The following is a 24,416-nucleotide window of genomic DNA, read 5'->3' as shown; positions in this document are numbered from 1 at the left end:
CCTGAATCCACAGGGCCAAGACCAAAGCTGTTTGTGTTGAAGCTTAATTCACTTCCACGCTATTTAAACTCGCCCAGGAAACAGCCTTTGGAAATACTTACAGCCGGGCTGTAAATCTTTTAAATTGAGGAATGTAAATAATAAATGATACAAGGAGCGCGGCGCTCGGGGTTTTATGGCCCTCCATCGATCTGGGGGCTGCTGACAGAGCTGCTTAGCAGGAACCAGATGGGAAGGCTCTGAGCTTTGGGTCCTGGTGAGTCTCTGAGTTGAGGGATGGGGCTGGGAAGACCTTCTGAGAACATCCCACGGAGCCAGAGCCACCTGCTCACACCCACACAGCTGCCCCAGCCCAGCCCATCCAACCAGGATAGACCGATGGAGAAGGAGCTGGAAAGAGCCTCCTCAAACCAAATCCTTCATCCCAAGGAGAGGCAAAATGAATGGCAAACACCTGAGTATCCCTGCAGATGAGCCAGGGCTGCTAATTGCACTGAAAAATGGTGCCAGAGCCACCCTGGTAGGTAAAACGCTGCTTCGGGTGTGCTGGTGTTTAAGAATTTTTCCCTCTGCATGAAAAAGAAATCCTGGGGTTTTTTCAGCCTCATCGGATCCTGCTGAAAGTTAAGGGAAATATAGAGACATGGCCCAAACAGGGGGGCTGTGGGTGCAGCTGCCCCAGCATTCACTGCCTGCAAAACCCCAAGGCCAGGGCAGCAGCCTTATGCCCAGCTTCATGAGTAGGGAAACTGAGGCACAGCCACACGCTGGGGGAGTGTGGGAACAGGTTTGGCAACCCTCACATGGGGCAGTGCAGGGCTGAGCGAGGACTGATCTTGGTTCAGATGCTCCTGACCTGCTCCAAGCACTTACTGCTGGGGACACCAGGCTGGTCCTGTACCCAGAGCAGCTTCATAGAACCATAGAATCCCAGCCTGGTTTGGGTTGGAAGGACCTTAAAGATCAACCAGGCCCAACCCCCTGCATGGGCAGGGACACCTCCCACCAGCCCAGCTTGCTCCAAGCCCCATCCAACCTGCCCTTAACACTGCCAGGGATGGGGCAGCCACAGCTTCCCTGGGCAACCTGGGCCAGGCTCTCACCACCCTCACAGCCAAGAATTCCCTCCTCATGTCCAACCTCCATCTCCCCTCTGCCAGTTTTAACCCATCCCCCTTGTCCTCTCCCTCCCTGCCCTTGTCCCAAGTCCCTCCCCAGCTTTCCTGGAGCCCCTTCAGGCCCTGGAAGCTGCTCTAAGGTCTCCCTGGAGCCTTCTCTTCCCCAGGATGATCCCTGCCCAATCCTTTGGGGGTGAGATGTTCCCCAGCAGCAAACCTCAGGACACTCAGACTTTTCCTGCAGCCACCACCAGATGTCCATCAGAGGTGGCCCTAAATGAAGCAAGAGACATGAGCAAGCCCAGCCCTGGATCTGACCAGGAGCATCCAACCCTCCTAAACCCAGGAGACTCATGGAGCTCCAAGCATCCTCCCCAGCCTGTCCTCCTCCTGAAAGGTCTATCCCCTGTGCCACCAGCAGCCCTGTTAACAACCCCCCCTCATTAACACCCTGCTCTCCCCTTGCTCTTCAGCCCCACCAGGGAAGTCAGGATGCTCCTGAGGGTGCAGGGCTGGGAACCACACACCAGACTCCTCCTAATTAAGATAAACCTGCAGCCAATCAATGCAACGAGTTTTAGGGCTCCCTCTTAATTAAACACTCTCTAGTTTATTGATTGGCCCCAAAAGTTCCCGTTGCAGCAAATCATATCAATTAGCTGGGGGCAGGCACGGGCCAGAGTCTTGCTAATTGAAATGCTTTGTTGCAAGGATGTGATTTTAATCAAGAAATCAAAGCTGGAGAGTGATGGAGAGCAGGGGCCAGCACCGTGGGGAAGTCCCTGGGGAGGACGTGGCAGGAGGGGATATGGGCACAGCCCCTTGGGGGGGTCAGGGCACTGCCCAGGGCTCTGGGCACAAAGAGCAGGGGAGGCAGGGCTGGAGGAAAATGGGATTTTTTTTTTAGGGATTCTGGCACCAAATTCAAGTGGGAAGGAGCTCACCTGTCCCCAGACCACCCCCTGGTTTTGGCACCTTCACCTTCCTCAGACCCACCCCATTATTTGGTGGGGCTTTCCTGTCCTTTTCAATCCCCGTGACAAGAATGGGAGAGAGAAATTCCAATCCAGCCGAGCCAGGAGGATTGAACAGACACAGGGGAATACCTTCCCCCATGTCCCATCCCCACCAGATTTGATATTTTGAGGTTGGAAATCCCTCCTGCAACCCATTTGGGCAGTGCTGGGCCCTGGAAAGAGCATCCCCAGCCCAGCATCCCCTGACCCAGAAGTCCTCTTGCCCAGAAGCTGCTGGTTTTGCTCCCTTGGAATCAGAGAATCACAGGATGGGTTTAGAAGAGGGACTTTGAAGGGTCCAACCTCACCTAACCCCCATCCCAACCCCCTGCATGGGCAGGGACACCTCCCACCAGCCCAGGCTGCTCCAAGCCCCATCCAACCTGCCCTTCAACACTGCCAGGGATGGGGCAGCCACAGCTTCCCTGGGCAACCTGGGCCAGGCTCTCACCACCCTCACTGTAAAACATTTCTTCCCCATGTACAACCTAACCCTGCTCCCTCCCAGTTTGAAACCACTGCCTGTTGTCTTGCCACTACAGGGTCTGGTAAAAAGTCTCTCTCCAGCTTTCTTGTAAGCCCCTTTATATATTGAAAGGCTACAAGAATTTCTCCCCAGAGCCTTCTCCAGGCTGAACACATCATCTCTCCCAGCCTGTCTCCAGAGCAGAGCTGCTCCAGCCTCTAATCACCTCTGTGGCCTCCTCTGGACTCTCTCTGACAGCTCCATGTCCTCCTTGTGCTGTGGACCCCAGAGCTGGACCCAGCCCTGCAGGAGGGTCTCACCATGCAGGAGGAGGCATCACGGGGCACCCTAGAGAACAGGGTGAGGAACCCGAGGGTGTTCAGCCTAGAGAAAAGGAGGCTGAGGGGAGACCTTCTCACTCTGTCCAACTCCCTGAAAGGAGGTTGGAGTCAGGAGGGGTCAGCTTCTTCTCCCAAGGGACAAATGACAGAACAAGAGGAAATGGCCTCAAGTTGTGCCAGGGAAGGTTTAGATTGGATATTGGGAATGATTTATTCTCCAAAAGGGCTGTCAGGCCCTGGCCAGGCTGCCCAGGGGGGAGTCCCCATCCCTGGAGGGGTTTCCAAGCCCTGGAGATGGTGCTGAGGGACATGGGGCAGGGGTGGCCTGGGCAGGGCTGGGGGAACGACTGGACTTGATGGTCTTTAAGGCCTTTTCCAACCAGAACAATTTCATGATTCTATGATCCATGGCCTGGCAGGATCACTGCCTGCCCACACCCATCATCTGCCTGCACACCTGGTCTGCACAGACATGATCTGCCTGCACACACCCTGCCTGCACACCCTGCACACACACCCCCTGCACACACCCCCTGCCTGCACACACACACCCCCTGCACACACACCCCCCGCACACACACCCTGCACACTCTGCCTGCACACACACCCTGCACACACACCCTGCACACTCTGCCTGCACACACACCCTGCACACACACACACCCTGCACACACACCCCCTGCACACACCCTCTGCACACAGTCTGCCTGCACACACACCCTGCCTGCACACACACCCTACCTGCACACACACCCTGCACACACACACACCCTGCACACACACCCTGCTCACACCCTGCCTACACACCCTGCCTGCACACACACCCTGCCTGCACACCCTGCACACACACACCCTGCACACACACCCTGCACACACACACCCTGCCTGCACACACACCTTGCACTCACGCCCTGCCTGCACACACCCTGCACACACGCCCTGCCTGCACACCCTGCACACACACACCCTGCACACACACCCTGCACACACACACCCTGCCTGCACACACACCTTGCACTCACGCCCTGCCTGCACACACCCTGCACACACGCCCTGCTCACACACACCCCCTGCACACACAGGTGGTCTGTCAGCACACACCATCTGCCTGCACCCCCCCTGCCCAGAGCAATTCCAGCTGAATCAGGGAGCTGAGGGTCTCCCCACTGCCCCAGTCCTGACCTCAGCCCCCAGAATGTCCCACCATGACAGGGCACGTGGGCATCACACACGTGGCGAGTGCCCGTCATGTGTGGGGAGGTGGCACCATCCCCAGCCCATGCCAGGCCCCAACCACCTGATTCCTGGCAGAGCAGGAAGGATCCCGGGACAGCATCTGCTGCCAGGCAGGATCCAGGACCCCTGGAGCCCCCAGGGGACCCGGCCACGGGCAGGGAGGGAGCAGAGGGGTGAACCCTCCACCCTGGGACGGGGCATTTGCAACACCAAGCTGAGTCTTGCTCCAGATTTTGGGGAGGGTTGATGCACAAGGAGCCAGAAGCTCTCCCAGGGGTAGAGGTCAAGGAAAAAGGGATTTTAAAAGGATTTGTAAGGGGATTTTTTTCCCCATCACCAAAACTGCAGCTTTTCTGCTGCTGGCTCCCAAGGGATGTGACTCTGACATTTGCAGCCAGGAGCAAAGCTGCCCATTACAAGGGTATTCCCAGAGCCAGGCAGGCAGGGAAAGGGGATATTCCCCCCCTGATTTTTACCAGAAAGGGGGAAAAAATAGCCAGGAAAAAGAGTTTACATTCCTCCTTGCCCCAAGAAAAAAGACCCATGCTCCCTCCCTGAAAATATTCTCACATTGAACAGCCCTGACAAGCCAGCTGCATTTTTTTTCCAGTGTCAGCGAGGCTGGAGCAGGCAGGAGGGATGGAGGGGGGATGGAAGAGGCAGGGGGGGATGGAGGAAGCAGGGGGGGATGGAGGAGGGATGGAGGAGGCAGGGGGATGGAGGAGGCAGGGGGGGATGGAGGAGGGATAGAGGAGGCAGGGGGGATGGAGCAGGCAGGGGGGATGGAGGAGGGATAGAGGAGGGATGGAGGAGGCAGGGGGATGGAGGAGGCAGGGGGGGATGGAGGAGGCAGGGAGGAATGGAGGAGGCAGGGGGGATGGAGGAGGGATGGAGGAGGCAGGGGGGATGGAGCAGGCGGGGGGGGATGGAGGAAGCAGGGGGGGGATGGAGGAGGCAGCGGGGATGGAGGAGGGATGGAGCAGGCAGGAAACATGGAGCAGGCAGGGAACATGGAGCAGGCAGGGGGGGATGGAGGAGGGATAGAGGAGGCAGGGGGGATGGAGCAGGCGGGGGGGGATGGAGGAGGGATAGAGGAGGCAGGGGGGATGGAGCAGGCAGGGGGGATCGAGGAGGGCTGGAGGAGGCAGGGGGGATGGAGAAGGGATGGAGCAGGCAGGAAACATGGAGCAGGCAGGGGGGGATGGAGGAGGGATAGAGGAGGCAGGGGGGATGGAGCAGGCAGGGGGGATCGAGGAGGGCTGGAGGAGGCAGGGGGGATGGAGAAGGGATGGAGGAGGGATGGAGCAGGCAGGGGGGATGGAGCAGGCAGGGGGGGATGGAGCAGGCAGGGGGGGATGGAGGAGGGATGGAGGAGGCAGGGGGGGATGGAGCAGGCAGGGGGGGATGGAGCAGGCAGGGGGGGATGGAGGAGGGATGGAGGAGGCAGGGGGGGATGGAGGAGGGATGAAGCAGGCAGCGCAGGCAGGATGTCCTCCTCCTCCACCGCGCCCCCCGCCCCGCCTGCTGCCCTTGATCTCAGCAGCAGCAGCAGCATCTGCGCCTCAGGCTTAAATAATAACCCTCCTCCCCCCGACCCCGCGGCGTGGCAGGAGGGGAGCGGGGCCTTGGGACCCCCCGCTGGGTTTTTATCCTTCAGCCGGGTGATTTCCTCCCGCACACCATATGCCCGGGGCTCGCCGGGGATTTAACTTTTCATTTCGCTGCGTTTCCAAGAGATTTGGGGGGTTTATTTCCACCTCTGTGCTGCCGCTGAAGATGCTGCCAGAGCATCACTGAGCCTGGCCTGGTTGTCGGGGACAGAAACGCCCCATTTCTATGAGGTTTGGCCAAAAAAAACAAAGAATCATAGAACGGTTTGGGTTAGAAGGGACTTTGAAGACCATCTAGTCCCAATCCCCGCATGGGCAGGGACACCTCCCACCAGCCCAGCTTGTGGGTTTAGGGAAAAAAACACCCCCCTGGGCAGGGCTGTGGGGCAGATCAGGACTGCTGTGGGTCCCGCAGCCCCCGGGGGACAGGAGGGTTGTCCCCGCAGCAGATGGAGCATCCCTGGGGCTCCAGGATCCTGCCCCCACCCCAGGAGGCAAAGCCCAGCCCTGAGCACAACCAAAAGATGCTCCGGGCCCTGCATCCACACCCTGACCCCCCCCCAGCACCCCTTGCAGGTTCACCCACTCCCCTCAATCCCTCTTTTTGAGGCTGTTTAAAGCATTTTGCTGCTTTTTGCTGCCGAGGAGATGCGGGAGGTGCCTCCGTGGTGCAGCCCCGCCCGGCCCCACTTAGGGAAATCGGCTGCCACCGAAATGAGCGCCAAGTGAGAGAACTGACTATTAAGAAGGTGCAAACACCGCTGTGAACCCAGGGACAAGTCATTTAATGACTTGGAAACAAGTTCTTGACCTACTTCCAACTTGCAAAAGCTTTTTGCGGGTTTGGCAAAGGAAAAGAAATTAAAAGACGCCGGAGCCTCGATGGCTCCCGGGGATCAGGAGGTGATCCCAGGGATCAGGAGGTGATCCCGGGGATCGGGAGGTGATCCCGGGGATCAGGATGAGGCCCTTGGCTGAGAAGATGCCCTGGGGCTGAGCAGCCCCGCTGCAAAACGTGGCAGGAGGGAAAAAAAATGGGGTGGGGGGAGGTGAAAAGGCATAAAATGGGTCTTTCTCCAGCTGTTGTCAACCCCGCCCCGTTGATGTCGGTGGGTTTTGGGGGGCTCCTGGCCTCTGCACAGCCCCTTTCTGCCCCCTGACAGCAGCACCACCGGATTATGGAGCTCCCAGCACACGGCTCAAGAGTCCCAGGTCCCTGGGATCTGACTGCAGGTGCTGGGGGTACAGGCAGATATTTGGGGTCCCCTGCCACAGCTCCCCAACACCCACCCCATGGGCTTTCCTTCCTCTCGCCTATTCCCACCCCCCCCCAGCCCCCCCCACCTCCATTCCCGGTTATTTATTTCATTTCGCTGCATCCGGCGCCGTTGCCATGGGAACGCAGCAGCAGCCGCGGCTGGATGCGCTTGTCTAGACGCTGCGTCCCGGGAACTCGCCCTTGGCAACCTGCTCCACGGGCTGGAGAGGGTCCCGGGGCAGAATGCACCCCTGGGGGCACAGGCACCCCTTGCACCCCTCCCCAGGACCCCCGGGGGACCCCAGCACCCACTCAGCTGGGTCACCTCTGAGCTCTGCACCTCGAATTCATGCTCCTGGCTCCATCCAGCCCTGGGATGCTCCTCTACAGCACAAGGAGGGCTGGGAAATGCAGCCTCGGGGCAGCTAATGATATTAATGATAATACTAATGCTAGTACTAGTACTCACACTAATGCTAGTACTCATACTAGTACTAATACTAATACTAACAACAGCAACAGCAACAGAAACACATCCCCGAAGTGTAGCCCAAGGGTTCTACAGTTCCCACTGCCCAGGGCTGATTAAACCCAGCCCTCTCCTGTTTTGGCTCCACCCTAGGGAAGGGAAACTGAGGCACGACTCCTCCAAACCTCTGCAGTGAGGGATGGAGGGGTGGTGGAGAGGACCAAAAGGTCAAGCCCTGGAGAAAGGCCATGCTATGAGGACACGGGGCTGAGAGCTGCTCCAAATCCAGGGCTGGGATCACGGGGTTGGCACCAAGATGGGATTTGTTTGAGTCTTGCTGAACTACGACTTTTACCCTAAATTAAACTCTGAGGAGAAATCAAGAGAGGTGGGCAAGGGCCAGTGGCATAGGGGAGAAGGAGAGAGGGCACAGGGGAGTGCAGGAGCCAGGGCAGAGCCCAGCCATGCTGCCTCGGGCAGCCACAAGCAGGGAAGTCAGGCTGTGGGCTGGAGCAAATTCAGCTGGCAGCAGCAGGAGAGGCACAGCCCCATGACATGCCCAAGGAACTCAGCTGTGTGTCTGAGATGGAGCAGGAACAGGGAAGCCTGCTAGCCCATCCCTGCCACCTCATCCCATCTATCCTACCCATCAATCCCATTCCATTCCGTCCCATCCATCCTACCCATCAGTCTCATCCCATTCCATCCTATCCATCAATCTCACCCCACTCCATCCCAACCATCCTCATCCATCAGTCCCATCATATCCCATCCATCCTGTCCATCAGTCCCATCCATTCTATGTATCCCATACATTCCATTCATCCCATCCCATCCAATCCAACTCACCATCCATCCCACCCCATCCTGTCCCATCCTACAGCCATTAAACCCCTGCCCCAGGCCAACCCAGATCCCTGATCCCTAGTTCAGCCTTGGAGGCACTTACTGTCTCCAAACCATTGGCAACCACCCACCCCCACCCCAGCAGCTCCACCCAAACAGCCTTTTGGATAAAAACAAACTGGGATTAATCAAGCATCTCAAGTAGCCCCAAGGAGCCACATCCCCTCAGCACACGGGAGACCCACAGCAGAAAGCCTGGCCACCAAGAGACTGATAACTCATTAAAATGGAACAAAAAAACCCTAAAAAAAAACCCCAACACCCTAAAAGTGGGGAATCACTCAGAGCAGGGGGATTTATCCCTGGGGATGAGAAGGTGCCCAGCAGAGACACAGTCCTGGCCTGGGCAGAGCATCCCCAGCAGCCAGACCAGCCAGCATCCCCTCTGGCTTGTTGCAGGACACAGTGACACTGGGGACATCCCCCTGCCCAGGGGGGGATCTGGGGTTTAAATCGGGGGATCTTGGACTTAATATAAATATATATCAAAAAATGACTATACATTAAAAATACCAATAGACATATATTATATGTTTGTATCTATAAAGTGTCTATCACCATCTCGATAATCATTCAGCACAGAGGATGGGGGGAGGGGACACCCAGCACGGGGGTCTCCATGGGCAGGGGGGCTGGAAGAGCTACAAGTTCTGAGAACAGTCACAGGCAAAGTCACCAACACCACGGGGAGAGGGGGGGAGGGATCCTGCACCACCGTGGGAGGAGCTGGGGCTGAGATCTGGGGGAGCCTGGGCTTAAATCTGGGGCATCTTGGGTTTAGGTCTGGGGATTTGGGGCTTCAATCTGAGGGATTTGGGGGTTGGGTCTGAGGGATCTTGGCTTAAATTTGGGATACCTTGGGCTTATATCAGAGGGGTCTGGGACTTAAATTTGGGAGATCTTGGCCTAAATTTGGGGGTTTTTAGCTTAGATCTGGAGGATCTTGATTTTAAATTTGGGGAATCTTGGGCTTAGAACTGGGAGATATTTGATCTACATTTGGGGGATTTGGGACTTAAATCTGAGGGATCTTGGGCACCTTGGCTTAAATTTGGGATATCTTTGGCTTAGATTGGAGGTGTTTGGGGCTTAAATTTGGGAGATCTTGGGCTTAAATTTAGGGGGGTTCTGGCTTAGATCTGGGGGATCTTGGGTTTAAATTCAGGGGGTCTTGGGCTTGTATCTTGGAGATCTTGGACTTAAATTTGGGGGATTTTTGGCTTAGGTCTGGAGGATCTTGGGTTTAAATTTGGTGGGTACACAGGGGCAGCAAACAAGGTGAGGAACCAGGGGAGATACAGGGAGCCTGATCCCCTGAGTAATAAATTCTGGGGGTGAAACACAGACAAACCAAGAAGCTGAGCCAGGTTGGGGAGCAAGGAGGAGCTGGCAGCCTGTCTCTGGCCAAGCTCCAGCACAAGGGGGATCCCCAGAAAAGTCACTTGAGGCCAATGGAAAGAGAAGCAGCAGGTCAAGCCCATCTCAATAAAAAAAAAATGTGCAGAAACCCACAGACACTGTCCTGGGTGGGACAGGATGGATCCTGACCAAGGTGTCCCCACCAGCCCATGGTGTCCAAACCTGTTTGGACAAGGATTAAGCCACAGGCAATTTCGATGCTAATTCTCCCTGTTAAGTTCTTTAGCCTGACATCTGTGAGAAGCAAGAGGTAATTTCCCCTGGATCTCAAACGGTGCCTCAAAGACACCGTTAATAGAATCGGACAGAGGGGAGAAAAGGGGGGGGGGGGGGGAAATTATATATATATATAAAATCCAATTTACTGACTTATTTAGTGACACCTTTCATAATCAATTCTCCCAGGAAAGAAATACTGATTAAAGCCAAGCACATTGCTATGGAAACGGGCAGTCCCTCCTCCCACCACCCGCAGGCTGGGAAGGAGAGACTCGGGTGAGGAAATCTGCCTGGTAACAACCTCGTTAATGAGCCGGGGAGCCAAAATAATCCCTCGGAGCGATGCTGCTGAAAAAAAAGGAAGCAGCCGGTGGGGAGGCAAACCCTCCGTGTGTGGCTCCCAACGTGTTTATTTTTTTTGTGGGAGGATAAAGTCTGGGAGGAGGAAGGGATGCTCCTGCATCCTGGAGGTGGCAGCCTCGGGTGCCCCCACCCAGCCCTGCAGGTGGGGGGTGTTTCTTCCAGCACTTAGCCAGGATTGCAGCCTTAACATACAGGAGCAAGTAAACCCAAGGCGCAGGTTGAAGAGATTCACCCGCACAGCAGCCCGCGAGGAGGCAGCTGCCAGCACAAAAGGGCTTTAGAAGGTAAAACCCTGCAGGGTTTCCCCTCCTTGGGGTGATTCCCTGACCCACAGGCAGCCACAGCACCTGGTGAGGGGCACTGCTGCAGGCAGGGCTGCCATGCCCGCCCTTGGACCTGCCTGAGCCAAACCCTCATGGGCCAGAGCTTCTTGGGGAATTGGGGATTTATTCTTCTTTCTACATTGAATGACACCCCCAAGGTCCTGGAAGGTTTTGGTGCCTCCTCCTGGCTCGGTGTGCCCCCCAAACCAGCACCCCACAAGGAGAAGGTGCTCAGAGCACCCATGGGTGCTGGCAAGGCAAGGACAAACCTTCCCATGGGCTGAATAAAACCCCTCAGGAGGTGGGAAGCAGCCGGGCTGGCAATGAGTGGCTGGGAAGGGACCTGGCTGCTTCTCCAAGTAACCAGGGTAATTTTTGGGGTGCTTAAAGGCATGAAGGTTTGCACAGGACATCGTTAGCACAGCTCATGATTTACTGAGGGATTTAACAACAAATCCACCTGACACTTTCCTTAAATTGCCCCCATCATCATCACTGCTTCCAGGGCTGGGAGCAGAACCTCCCTGCTCCAGCATCACCCACCAACCACATCCCAGGACGATCACCAACCAGAGTATTGGAGCTGAAGGAGCATCCAAAGGGATAAACCAACCTCAGAGAATCAAAAACCTGAATATTCTGCCCAGTTTCCAAGAGCTGGTGCTGTGGCCCCCATGGATACACTCCCCATTCATGGCAGAGGGGGTTTCCTGTGGTGCTGTGACCACGACCAGCAGCTGCCAGGGCTGGGAGCTCGTTAGAGACTTCTTACACATCCATAAAAATTGCTTTTATTAATTGGTTCATTCTCTTTCTATACCCAACCTGTTCAGGAGGGGGGCTTTGGGGGCTGCTTTTTCCAAGCCTTTTTGTTGCCTGGTGGTGGCTGGGGAGGTCCCGGGGCCAGATTCAGCTCAGCACCCACCCTGGGGCTGTTCTGCTCTGCTCAGCTGCTGCTTTAGTGACAAGGCAGGACCCTGGGCTGTGGTGACAGGTGACAACACTGCAGCTGAGCAGGAGGACAATGTCACTCCAAGCATCCCAAACCCTGCAGCAGTGCCAGCACAGACATCATGTGCACAACACTGGTGCTTTTGGTACAAGGTGTGGGTCTCGTTTGCAGGATCAGTGTGAACACAACTTCAGGCCCCAGAAGACACCCTCTGATTTACAGACCAGTCTGAAAACAGCAGTGCAAACCCACCCAAGTGCCCACCTCCAGCCCCTGACATCCCCCATCCCAGAGCCACAGAAGCCAGACCAAGGCTCTTCTTGCTTCCAGTGCTCCCTGTCCAGTGCCTGGGCTGTGCTGGGGAACAGGGACAGATGGGCAGACCAGGAAGGTGCCACTGTGGTCAGGCAGGCAAAGATGGGATTGAGCAGCCACCTCCTCTTTCTGCACCTTTTCCCATATAGCTGGGTAGCAGAGTCCCAGAGGATTCCTGGAGCAGCAGCAGCAGCCTCCCAATCAGTACCTGGCATTCCACAGGGATGTGAGCCCATCCCCCTGGCATTGGGGCCAGCCCCACAACAGGGAAACCAGGATTTTTCCAAAAAAACTGTTGTTTGTTGTTTTTTTTTGTTGTTGTTGTTGTTTTTCCCCTTTGACCGCACAGGACGGCTTTGGCAGCTAAGTGATGAGTGCTGCCCCCAAACTCAGCACCCACAGGGTGCTGCTCCAAGCCACCCTTCCTTTTGGGTGCACCTCCAGGAGAGATGAGGATTTCCATACCAACATTCTGGGGAAATGCACCCAGGACTGATGCTCCCACCATCTCCTGGGGTCTCCCCACTGGTCCCCTGCAGGGAAAATGGGGCTCCAGAGCTCTCCCTGTGTCCCCCTGCTCCATCCTCTGCTGGGGAGGGACAACAACCCCCCCTCATTGACCCTGCTAATGAGGGTGCTGCTAATTGCAGGGTGGGCAAGGAGCCCATGTGTAACTCAAGCCCCTTCGTTAGGGCTGGGTTTGCCTTGTCTGGCCAGTGGCACTTCCCCATGGGACCACCCTGGGACACCCCCAGCCCAGCCACCAAGCAGCTCCTGCTCTGGGGAGGCTTGACTAAAAATAATTTGGGCCTGGGGCTGCTGGGAGGTGGGAGGTGGTGTCATTAGTAGGGTCGGGGTTGTTAGTGTTGGGGTCTCCATCCCTGTGGAGGGGAAGATTGGAGCAGGGTGACACAAGGGTGACACAAGGGTGACCCCAGGAGCCCCATTTCCCATGGGACAACTCCTGGGGTGCTCACACAGGTTCTGTGTCCAGGCCATGGGTGCTGCTGGACTGAATCTCCCCTCCAAATCTTGGCATGGAAATCTTCATCCCTCCTGTGGGTGGGCCCAAAAGTGGGGGTGGTTTGTGGCCCCCTGTGCCAGCCCTTGTCCATCCCTTCTCCTGAGCTCCAAATCCCAGCTGGGCACACGGGACAGCAGCCCTGGGGGGCTGGGGACCTTCAAATCCAGCCAGATACAGCCCTGGTGGCTGCAGGGATGGGACAGGAATGTCCCCCAGCCATGCTGGAAGGGACATGAGGATCTGCCCCAGCTGCTCCAGCCTCTGCTCACCAGCACCCACACAACTGTTGAGCTTCAGGGGGAAAAATAAAATAATAAAAAAATATATCTATAAATAAAGCCTTTAGTAATCAATTGGTGTTTAGGGAGCAGGGTGTAACAATCCCAGCCTGATGCTGCCAAATGAAGTCCTGGTTTGGAGTCACTGAGTCAGAGATGTGATGCAAACTCCCAGAAGGGAATGAAACAGGTCCCAGCACTGATCCTGCACGTGCATCCCCTGCCCCTGTCCCTCCCAAGGAAAGGAGGAGCAGAGTGAGGGGACATGACCATGTCCAGGGCTGCAGCAGGAGAGCCAGGAGCCAGAGGCAAGGCCAGGCTGGGCACAGGGACCCCCAGCCCTTGGGGACCAGCCCAGCTCCCCATGAGCTCCACGCCCTGTACAAGCCCTGCAGCATCATCCCTATGATGTTCCACCACAGAACCACTGCTGAGGAGGTCACCATTGATGCTCATGTGCCACCCCCCAGCAACCCCCCCAGTGCCACCTCCAGCCCCTCTCAAACCTCACTGCACTGACCACCCCAGCAGCCACTGTGACCCCCCCACTGCCACGGGGACTCAGTGCCAGCCTGGGCCTCCCTGGTGCCCATCACTTGTGTCTCCCCTCCTGGAGTTGAGGGAAAACTGCATCAGATGCTACAAAAAGAGGCAGGAAAAGGACAGTTTCACCTGAGAGTCCCAGCAGCTGCCAAGGGGAGTTGGCACCTGGCAGGTGAGAGGCTGGAAGTGGAGGCAGAAGAGGGGACAGGAGCAGGGAGGGGAGGGTCCCAGAGGCACAGGTGGGGATGTCACATCCCCAGAGTGGGTGAGGGGGACAGAGCTGGTTCCTGAGGCAAAACAGGGGGGGAGGGAAAGAAAACAGACAAATGGGAGTCTGCAAAGGGTTTGTGCAAAGCTGCACATCCTGTGCCTGCAGGGGGACACGTCCCTTCCCCAGGGCAGGGGGACAAGATTCAAGGCAGGGGTGACCCCAGCTGAACCCCATGGCCACGGCTGGCCCTGTGCATGGAGGAGGAGGAGGGGAGGAAGATGTGCAGGAGAGCCCTGAGGGATTGCTGGGAACAAGGACTCTCAGCTTGACATTTCCAGGCAATAGTTGAGGGCCACCATTAGTCTGGGCCAGTGTGGCACCGAGGCAGGGAGGACAGGTTTTCCTGTGGGCTCCTGTTAGCCTTGGCATCCTGTGCTGTGCTGCCCAAGCACCCTCCATGAGCACCCCAAGCACCCTCCACTCTCACTCTGAGCACCCTCCATGAGCACCACCAGCATCCTCTGCTCCTACCCCAAGTGTCCTCCATGCTCACCTCGAGCACTCTCCACCCTCCAAGCACCCTCCACTCTCACCCAAGCACCCTTGACTCCCACATGAGCATCCTCCATGACGACCCCAAAGACCCTTCACTCCGACCTGAGCATCCCCCACTCTCACCCCAAGCACCCTCTGCTCCCACCCTGAGTGTCCTCCTCTTCCCAGGGACTTTTCCCAGCTGGGGCTCTGGACCTGGCTGTCCAGGTGCCTGGGAGACAAGGTGCCAGGCAGAGGGGCACCACTCCAGTGACATGCCCACAGCTCCCTGCAACCCCTCTGGCCCCAAACTGGGACAGTCCCAAGGCACAGCCAGGCTCCCCTCCATCCCTTTGCCTTTCCAGATCCCTTCCACCAAAGGGCTTCACATTTTCCTGCCCCAGGCAGAGACCAAGGGAAGCAAAGTGGCTCTGTCCCTGCTCTGTCCCAGTGCCACATTCCCAGGGTCCCCAGGACATGAGCTCTGTGGTGGGAAAGGGCTGAACTATCAGTCCCTTTATGGGAAGAGACCAGAGTGACCCAGAGTGCTAATTAGCCCTAATCAAGGTCATTATCCTGAGAGCCAGGCAGCAGACCAGCTCTCAGAGCTTGCTCCTTGCCCTGCCTTTGGTTGTGTCCCTTCTGTGTGACAGCACAGCTGCAACCCCTGGCCAGGCAGGGTGACCATGTCCCCTGCTTGGATGACGAGGGTGCAGGGACATGGTCAGGCTGGGAACCTGACAGCTCAGGCAGTGACAGTGGCTTTGAGGTGCCACTGCTGTCCCTGCCACCACCCAGGTGCCCAAGGGATGCCCAGCAGGGAAGCCCCATGTTGGAATGATTTCCAAACCAATCCCACCAGGGGCTACAAACAGCCCCCAGCCCAGCTGGGGTGTCCTGCCAGCCCCAGGGGGTTGCAGCTGGATTCTCCACAGCCTCCCAACCTGGTGCTGTCCCATGCTTTGGGACACCTTAGCAGCTCTGGGCTGCTCCCCTCCAAACCCACCCCATGCCCTCCTGTATCCCTTCCCCAGAGCCTCTGCTTCCTAAACCCTCCCCAGCATCACCAGGGTAGGCTGATCTCCCCAGCACCCATGCTGAGCCCCTTGACACTCATACCTAGCCCCCCAGCACCCATGCCAACCCCCCAGCATCCATGCCAACCCCCCAGCACCCAGCCAAGACCCCTGACTCCCTGCAGGCTCCCAGCAGCCCATCCCTGATGGGTTAAGGAAGCTCAGCCCTTCTGAGGCTGAGGGTGGTGGGGAGGATTTTTTTTTTTGGGGGGGGGGCTTATATAGCCCCTGGAAAGCTCTGTGCCCCCACAGCTCAAGCACTGCTGGGGGAAGGGGAACCATCCCCTCAACATGTGTCCCCGTGGCACCTCCTGCCCCAGCACGGGGGCAACTGGCTGCAAAAATCACTATGAGATAATAAGGCAAAATGTACCAGTGATTGACCCCCTGCTAAGGGTGGGGTGACAGGGATGGCTCAGGGGGGGCACATCCTGCCCTGCTGCTCCCATCTGGGTCCATGCAATGCAGCACTTGCACAATTGGCTTTTTCTCCCCCAAATCTCCTTCTACTGCAGAACAAAAACCCAAGATGGGTAAAATTTCCCAGCCAAGCACATGGGAGTTGTTATTAATCTTATTAATGAACCACCTGGGGTTTAATGTCCTGTTTAAATACAACTGGGGCTGCTTTTGGCCAGCTTTGCCTTCCCAGTTTTCCAGGCTGTTACATACTTATTTTGAAAATGGAAAGAAATAGCTGCTTTTAAACAGGGGAAGAAAAAAGAGGCTCCAAGGGGCCCATCCGAGCCCCTCTGAGCATCTCCCTGGGATCTGGGCAGGACATTTTATCCCCACTCAACCCCTGATGCTCCAGCACTTCCAGCTAAAATTTGTGGCCAGCTGTGGGGACAAGGACATCCCTGGGCACCCCAGGAGAATGAGGGCAGGGGATAGAGCCTGGACCACCAGAATGAGGGGTCTGAAGCTGCCTGGTCACAGCTGGGCTGGACCAATGATCCCACAACTGGCACCGCACCAGCTGGTGCTGGGGGAGCTGCTAAACATCAGGGTTTGTGGGTCTGTCAACCCTGCCCTGTGGTCCTGGAGGTTTTCTCCCCTTTCCATAAGGATGTCCCCCAAGGCCCATGAATGGGGTGCCCAGGGAAGGGGTGGAGGCACCGTCCCTGGAGGTGTTCAAGGAAAGGCTGGAGGTGGCACTTGGTGCCCTGGGCTGGTTGATGTGGGGGTGTCAGGTCATGGGCTGATCTCAGAGGGCTTTTCCAGCCTTGGTGATTCTGGGACCCCAAGGGGTCCCCAGCCCCTTGGAGGGAGGGGATGCCAGTAGAGCCCCCCACCCCAGGGTGATTTGCAATGGCTTGCTGGGTTATGGAGCCCTTTTCCAGCCCCAGAGCATCAGCACAAGGCAGGGAAGCTGCTGGTACCCCTGTTCCTGCACCCAGCACCCTCCCATAGCTGTAACCCATGGTTTGGGTGAAGCAGGAGGAGTGTGGGGCTGGCAGCATCACGGGCTCAGCATCAGGGTCCCAGAAAGGGATGAGGTTTTCCCATCAGGAGTTGAATTTCTTCACCATGAGTTTGGAACCGTTTGAGCCCCAGATCCTCCCCCCTGCTCCATTATCCTGCACCTCCAGGTGCTTCTCTCCCAAGAAACCAGAGGGAGAGGAGCCAGCAGGTCCATTGCCGGGGGAAGCAGTGGGAGCCACTGGTGCCTCCAGGCTGGGTCAAGCATCCCCTGGGGCTCCTAGTCTGCTAACAAATAAAACCATGAGGAGCTTGGCTGAGATGCTCATTGATCCACCACAGGGAGTTCCCACAGCAAAACCAACTGACACACAGCCCAGGGCACTCAGTACCTCCCAAACGTGCCCTCCTGTCCCCAGCAGGGATGTCCCTGAGGTCCCCTGCAGCCCCCAGGGAAGCCTGGAGCCAAGTGTTGGCATCAAGCCCAAGACAAGCATTGGCCAAGGGAGCCAGGGAAAAGCCACTGCACCCAGAGGTAATGTCCTGCTGCAGTTAAACCCCCTCAGGGCTAAAAAGGTCACTTTTCTCCCCAAAAGCTGCTCCCTTTGCCTTATCTCTCCTGCACTAATGACCATCAGTACCGGGAATCTCTCCCACCTCCCCTCAGACCAGCTTCTCCAGCAGGTGCTTTGCTGCATTTTCCAACCACAGATCTCTCTTCCTGACCCCTCCAGATGGTTTGGGGATGTATTTTGGGACCTGGCTGCCCAGGGTCTGGCAGGGGCCTGGTACTGGGAGCCTGTCCCTGGCTCACCCCACACCAGGCAATGCTTGCCACCATCCCATCACTCCACATGTTTTCTCCAGCGATGATTTTATCCCTTCTCTTCCCTCTTCCTACTACTGAAACAAGCATCATTGATTTTTTATAGTGCTAATTTTTTTTTTTTTTTCCCCTAACAGAAAGCCAGCTGGGATTAAATCAAATTGCTTATCAGCATCTCAACACTATGATGGCAGCTTGGTCCCTTTCAGCAGCCAAACTTGTGAGCTCAGTGAGGAATAAGATCAAGTTTGGCTGGACAAGACTCATCTTCCCAGCCATCAATTAAGGCCACCAGCTTCCAGGCTTGGCTGATCACATCGTGCATCAACCTTTCCCTTCCCTGCTCTCACAGCTTCAGCATCAGGCCAGGCTGGTTTCTGGCTCATCCTCTTGATTTTCTCTACAACCCAGCCCCCCCCAGAGACATTTCTTTTCCAGTCCCCATCGCTTCCAGCTCCTCTACGAGGAGCATGAATGATTTAGAGAGTTCTTCAACTGGTCTCGTTAATACTCTTGGGTGCACATTAGCAGGTCCTGCAAATTTAGACATACTGCACTTTAATGGGGGTTTTAATTGCGAGTGGTAACGCTCTGTCTCCAGACACCCCCATAAACCTGGAGAGGGGCCTCTCAAGCAGAGCTCTGGATGTGAACAACGCGGGTGCACCTGAGGATGAATGTCCCCATGGGGGTCTCACCAGGCTGGGATGCTTCTCCACAGCCACCTGCAGCCCCTTCTGGGGCTCTGGGGGCGGTCACCCTGGGAAGGTGACAAAGGTGGGTTGGGTTTTTTTCAGCCTCGGGGCTGTGTCTGGATCCTTGGCACTGCCCATTCCTGGAGCATCCTCATCCTTCCACGCCAGCATCCCCAGGCAGCGAGGCACACCCACCGCGTCCCGTTCCACCGAGATGGGCTGGGGGGAGATGAGGGGCTCACCCTCCCCCATTGCTGCCAGCAGCCCCCCCATTTCCATGGCAACCATGCAAATGAGAAAGCTTTCCATAATCATTAGGGAGCGGAGCCGAGCAGGATAAACAGTGACTGCAGTAGATTACATGCCCATTATGAACAGTCGCGCCTTCTGAGCGCTGGTAATTACACCTAATTGTGCATTTAATTGTGTAATTGAAAACCCCCATCCAGAGTTCAGCCCCGCTCCATTCCCCCTTCCCTGGCACTGGGAAGGTGGCCGGGGGCAGGTCCAGCCCTGCTGCCCTCGTGCTGCCTCCACACTGGGACTGGGCAGGATGGGAACCGTGCGAGGACAAAAGATGCCGGCAAATGTCGGAGGCGGCTGAGACTCGCTGGTGCCAGAGGTTGGTGGCCAAAAATGGGCAAACGGGGACAGGAGGGGTGGCAGAGATGACAGCAGGGGACAGCAGGGCCACGAAGGCCCCGAGGATGCAGCGGGTCGTGGGCAGCTGAGGGCTGGTGGGTGGTTGAGGGGTGTAGGGGATGGGATCGTCTCGCTTCTCTCATCCTTGCCGAGTCCACCCCATTCACTCCTTCTCCTGGCTGGGTGATGGGGAATCACATTCCAGAGGCTCTGGGTGCCCCGTGTGAACCCCACGGCTTGGGCAGGACGGGTGGGATTTACCCACAGCCCCTCTCCCTGCACCCCGACCCCAGGGAGGCTGCAGGAGGGAGGATGTCCGAGCCCGGTGTGGTGTGGCACGTCCTGGCAGGCTGAGCCAGGCGGGAGGTGCCAACTGAGCTTTGCTTTTCTAGCCAATTAAAGGAGAAGGGGAGAAACAAAGAAGGAAATGAAACCCTGGGTTGGAGAGGAGCGGGGAGTACTGAGCATCTCCTGAACCCGCCCAGCTCCAGGGCTGGAGCTGCGACCCGCCCCGTGATGAGTCCTACACCTCCAGGGTGGGCAATGGGGTCACCACTTTGGGATGGAGAAGGAGCCCACTCAAGCAAGCCTGCCCCACACCAGCACTTGAGCGTGGCCCCAGGGTACAGAGTGGGGTGGCCAAGGGGCAGGTGGCTGCAGCCAGCTGGATCCCACCAGAGCTCAGCTCTCCACATCCTAATATCCCACACCCCTGCCTCCAAGGATGGGTACACCCCTGGTCCAGCTGTCCCAGTCTGCAACAGACACCACTAGGCTTCAGAGTAAACAAGAGTCTGCAGTTCTCACACCCCCTGCCTGAGCTGGAGGTGATGAGCAGGGTGGTGTCACTTCTGGGTTCCCTTTCCACCCAACCAGCTCAGCAGCTCTCATCTTGGTGCAAAGAAAAGACACATCCTCCCAACAATGGGCATCCTGGGGAAAGGTTCACTAAGCCATGGCGAGTCCCTCAGCCAGTTATCCAGCCTCCAGATGATGGGGAAGACCAGAAAAACCCAAGAGTTTTCATTTCCTCCCCCCTCACCAGCAAAACCACCTTCCAGCAGGTGAGGGTGAGGTGGGGCAGGGCCAGTGTGTGTCTGGCAAGGGGATCCCTGGGGGTTTTCCAGAGAAAAAAACAGAGATGGAGGCAAAATCTGGCAGGTGCTGCTTGTCCCCTGGGACTGGAGACACCAGTGCTCCCAGCATTGCCTCGCTGAGTGGCAGAGAAGGAGCCTGTAGGATACTTGGATGCTCCAAACCAGGTGCCTGGGCTTCCCATAGTGCCACGGCCTGAAAACCAGTTTCCCAAACTGGTTCAGGCACAACTGCTGCCCCAAGGTCTGGGCTGTGGGGAGTGCAGCAGGCAGGGCTCTGCCTGCACCAGGCAGGGCCTGTTGCCTTCTCCCATCCCACCATGGGGGACCCTGCACATGGACCTTGTTCCCAGCACCCTGGCACCTTGTAGCTGTGAAGCACCTTCTGCCACCATGAACATCCCCTGTGTCCAGGGGGTGGGGACAATGGGACCAGGGGCACATTCCTCAGGAGCCAGGCTGGGAAACCAACAGGGATGTGAGAAGGTGCCCATGGGGTCACGGTGGCACCTGGAGAGCTGCAGGAAGGTGGCCTGGCAGTGAGGACCAGCTGGAGGTGGTGGCATCTTGCCAGGGCAGGCTGAGCCTCACCCATGCTGCTTGGTTTAAGGGAAACTGAGGCATGGGCTAGCCAGTGAGGCTCAGAGAGCACATGTGCTCTCTGAGTAGTCCCACTGTTGTCTTAAACTGACCTGGGCACAGCTTCCTGGGCAGACCAGTGCACACCATTCCAACCCCAGTCTCAGTGACTGGGGTACTGGGACCATGGCTGCCCCCTCCCCCCCCTTAGTGCAGGGGGCCCAAGAGAGCAGGAGCCCCGTGGTGCTGTCCCCATGGCAGGGGTGGCACAGAGCAGCCAAAGTGGATCCTCACTCTCCATTGTCCCCTCCCCAACCTCAGACCACCGGGTCCAGCTGGCCCAGGGATCCACCCTGGGGATGAATATCAGCCTCAGTCACCTGAGGGGACACTCTGATGGCCCCCACCACCTTCCCCCTTGGGACTGGCTCAGCTCAGGGCTGCAGGTGGGCACCCAGACCCCCACCTGGGGCAGGGCATCCAGCAGCACCACTTCCCCATGGGGTGGGTGGCTGCCACTTCTGTGGGGCAGGGTATTGGGGGACACACCTCCCCACAGCCAGCAGGATAAAAGCTGCTGCCTTTGGAGCTGGGGAAGGAGCTGGGGAGAGCATCTCACAGGCTGGGAGGGGATGTGCTGGGCTACAGAAAGGCTGCCGGTAAGGGACAATTCCAGAGTCAAGTTTTGGGGATGCCAGGAGCATCAGGACACCCAGGGTGAGGGGTGGAGAGCAAAGTCTGACCCAAATCTGCAGTAGAAAGTTTCTTGGGGTGTGAGCAGGAGCTGCCCGGGAGCTTCCACGGATTCATTTCTCCCCCTAAGACAAACAGATTAAAATCTCCTGGATCGAGGGTATCTCAGGGAATAAATGCCAATAAACCTGCCTGGGAGCTGAGAGGTAAAGAAAAAACGAGGTGGCTGAAAGCCAGGGAACCCCCACACACCCGGAAAACACCCGTTGGATTTACCCTGAGTGAGGGGGAAGGCGAGGGAAGCTCAATGCAAGACCTCACAGGCTGAACGGGGGGGGACATCTCGGGACGTGAGAGACCATTCCCGCTTGGAACTGTCAGACTTCAGCCCAGGGATGAGCCCACCACAGCTCCAGTCCCTAGGTCGAGGACGGGCTAGGTTTCCACCCCACTATCCCACAGTGGGGACCCCCTCCCCACTCGCTGCCTCCTGAAGGATGGAGAATGACCAAGAGCGACGCCGGGAAGAAAGTGCCCATCAGAGGATGCCACCATCACCTCCAGAGCACAGCAGGACCCCGTTTCCATCCCTGCCTCCATCCACCCCATCACCCCCCCCCCCAGTCACCAGGGGCAGCACGGGCTGACAACCACGAGTTCCATCCATCCCCCTCCTCATCTTCCTCACCACCAAGAGCCCTGGCAACGGCTGCAGGAGCGAGTCGCAGGGCAGCGATTCTCCATTAACCAACCACCTGCTCAGGATAATTGATCCCAAGCTCAGGTCTATCAGGAAACCCCCCGAGCACCCCCCACGCTGCCTTCTCCTGCACCCCTGTCAGCAACCTGACGAAGACTGATTCACGGGTGGCAGCAAGTGTGGCACCTCATTACTACGAAGAACAACAACCCTGTTCGAACCAAATCTCTCCTTCCCCCCTGCCCCAGCGCCCTGGTGTTCCCCCGCCGCGGGCAGACCCATCCCGCTCGGCAAGCAGGAGAGTTGACAAAGTGCTGGCAGCTGCTCCAAGTTTCCCTCTTGCCCTGCACCAGGGGACCAGCACCCCCAGCAACATCCTCGGAGCCAGCGGGATGGGAAAGTGCCGGCGGGAGCAAAGCCGGAGGGAAACGGTTGCAGCTGGAAACAAAGCTCACACCTGCTGGAGACGCATCCCCAGGCGCTGACAGCGCAGGGAACTGGTCGGCGTCCATCTCCCCAGCGCTGGGCTGAGGCAGGGGACGAGGGTGGCACTGCCTTCCTCCGGGAATTTGTATCTTTTCTTTCTTTCTTTCTTTCTTTTTTTTTTTTTTGGTTGGGTTTGTTTGGGTTTGGGTGACAGGGAAGCGTCCCCAGGCTGGTCCCACAGCAAGGTCACCGCCGAGACGTCGTGGGTCGGGGTGACGAGCCAGCCCCCCGCACAAAGCCCAGCCCGGCCCCTCGCCTTACCAGCTGCAGGCAGCAGAATCCCACCAGCGTACATCTCCCGTTGCATCTCCCCATGGCTTCCCCGCCGGAGCTTCGGGTTTCCCCCAGCGTGGCCTCCCGTCGCCGTCCTCCAGCTCCTCACCAGCCTCCCCTTCGCCACCCAGGGAGCATCAGGGGGGCACCAGCAACATGTCCCGCTCTCCAGCCTCCAGCCAGCCCCGCTACTTTCTTCACAGCAGCCCGGCCGTCCCCCGCATCCTGCCAGGTTAGCACAGAGGCGGGCTGGGCTCAGCAAGGGCCATCGCCCCTCTCCTCCGCCTTCCCCCCCGCCCCAGTCCCGCTCCCCCCGAGCCCGCTACAGCCCCATCCCCAGCTGCAGGGACCGCGGGGCCGCGCACACCTCGCCATCCATCCCCGGGGCGCGCAGGTTTGCGCGGAGCCCGCCCGGCCCCTCTATTGTCTCTCCCGCACAGCCGCGCTCCGCGCCCCGGGGGCGGGCGGGGAGGAGGCGGCGGGCGGGGCCGGGGGCGCCGGGCAGGGCTGCCGGAGCAAGGCCAGGCGCGCAGCCGGCGGGGCGCGGCGGGAGGCGCGGCCGGGCTGCGGGAGGGGTGGCCGGGCCGCCCTGCGCCGCTCCGAGCCCTTGGCGGCTTCCGGGGGCAGCGCGGCCCCTGCACCGCAGCCGACGGCGGGCGCGGCTCCCGCCTTTCGCTGTCTTATTTGTCCTTTTAATGGCAGATTTATTTATATTTATATATATCTATATATTTTATTTTTTTCCCCCCTCCGGAGGCAGGCGGGGCTGGATTAAATCCCGGCGATTTGCAAATGTAAAGGGCTGGGGGAGCTGCTGCTGCTGCCCCTGCCCTTCCCCTTCTCTGCGGCCCTGGGGTGGTGGCTGTACCCGCGGCACAAGGTCCCCGCAGCCACCTTCTCCGGGGGGGATCCGTGGGGTAGCGCTGCCGGGGCAGCAGCGGGGCCCGCGGGGAGCACAGATGCTCCAGCCCTGGGAGGAAAGTCCCGCATCCCCCCCCCGCCCCCCGCAGAGCCCGGCTCCGCAGCCCAGCGCCGGGAAGCACCGCTGGGAAAGCAGCACCCAGCCTCCCCGGTCTGGGAATGCTGCGCCCACAGGCTCCGACCCAGCAGGTCTGGGCAAGGAGGTGGGTGCAGGCAGAGCTGGCAGGGCACGGCCTCTCACCGCCACCCACCCGGCTCGCCTTTGTTCTGTTTTCACAAGGCACCTTCAGGGGGATCGGACATCTGCCAAGGAACAACTGGGATGCTGCTTTTCCAAAGCTTTGGCAGCCTCCTCCTGAAACGCCACCCAGCAGAAGGACTCAGGAACAGTTCTCTGCTTCTCAGTTC

At 58.0% G+C, this 24,416-nt stretch overlaps 1 protein-coding gene across 1 annotated transcript in view; it reads right to left on the bottom strand.

Moving 5' to 3' along the window:
* NKAIN1 (sodium/potassium transporting ATPase interacting 1) overlaps positions 1–23,509 on the bottom strand; it is a 34,688-nt gene extending 11,179 nt beyond the window's left edge. The window contains exons 1-2 of the mRNA XM_051637921.1: positions 23,455–23,509; positions 23,076–23,312 (exon numbers count right to left, since the gene is read on the bottom strand). Coding sequence (XP_051493881.1) covers positions 23,076–23,129 — 54 coding nt within the window. The 5' untranslated portion in view covers positions 23,130–23,312; positions 23,455–23,509. The remainder of the gene's footprint in view (positions 1–23,075; positions 23,313–23,454) is intronic.
* Positions 23,510–24,416: the final 907 nt, after the last annotated feature.

Source organism: Apus apus, chromosome 21, assembly GCF_020740795.1.
Source record: "Apus apus isolate bApuApu2 chromosome 21, bApuApu2.pri.cur, whole genome shotgun sequence".
Taxonomy (NCBI): domain Eukaryota; kingdom Metazoa; phylum Chordata; class Aves; order Apodiformes; family Apodidae; genus Apus; species Apus apus.
Note: the sequence above shows the minus strand (reverse complement) of the source record. Positions and strands in the feature narration are given on the sequence as shown.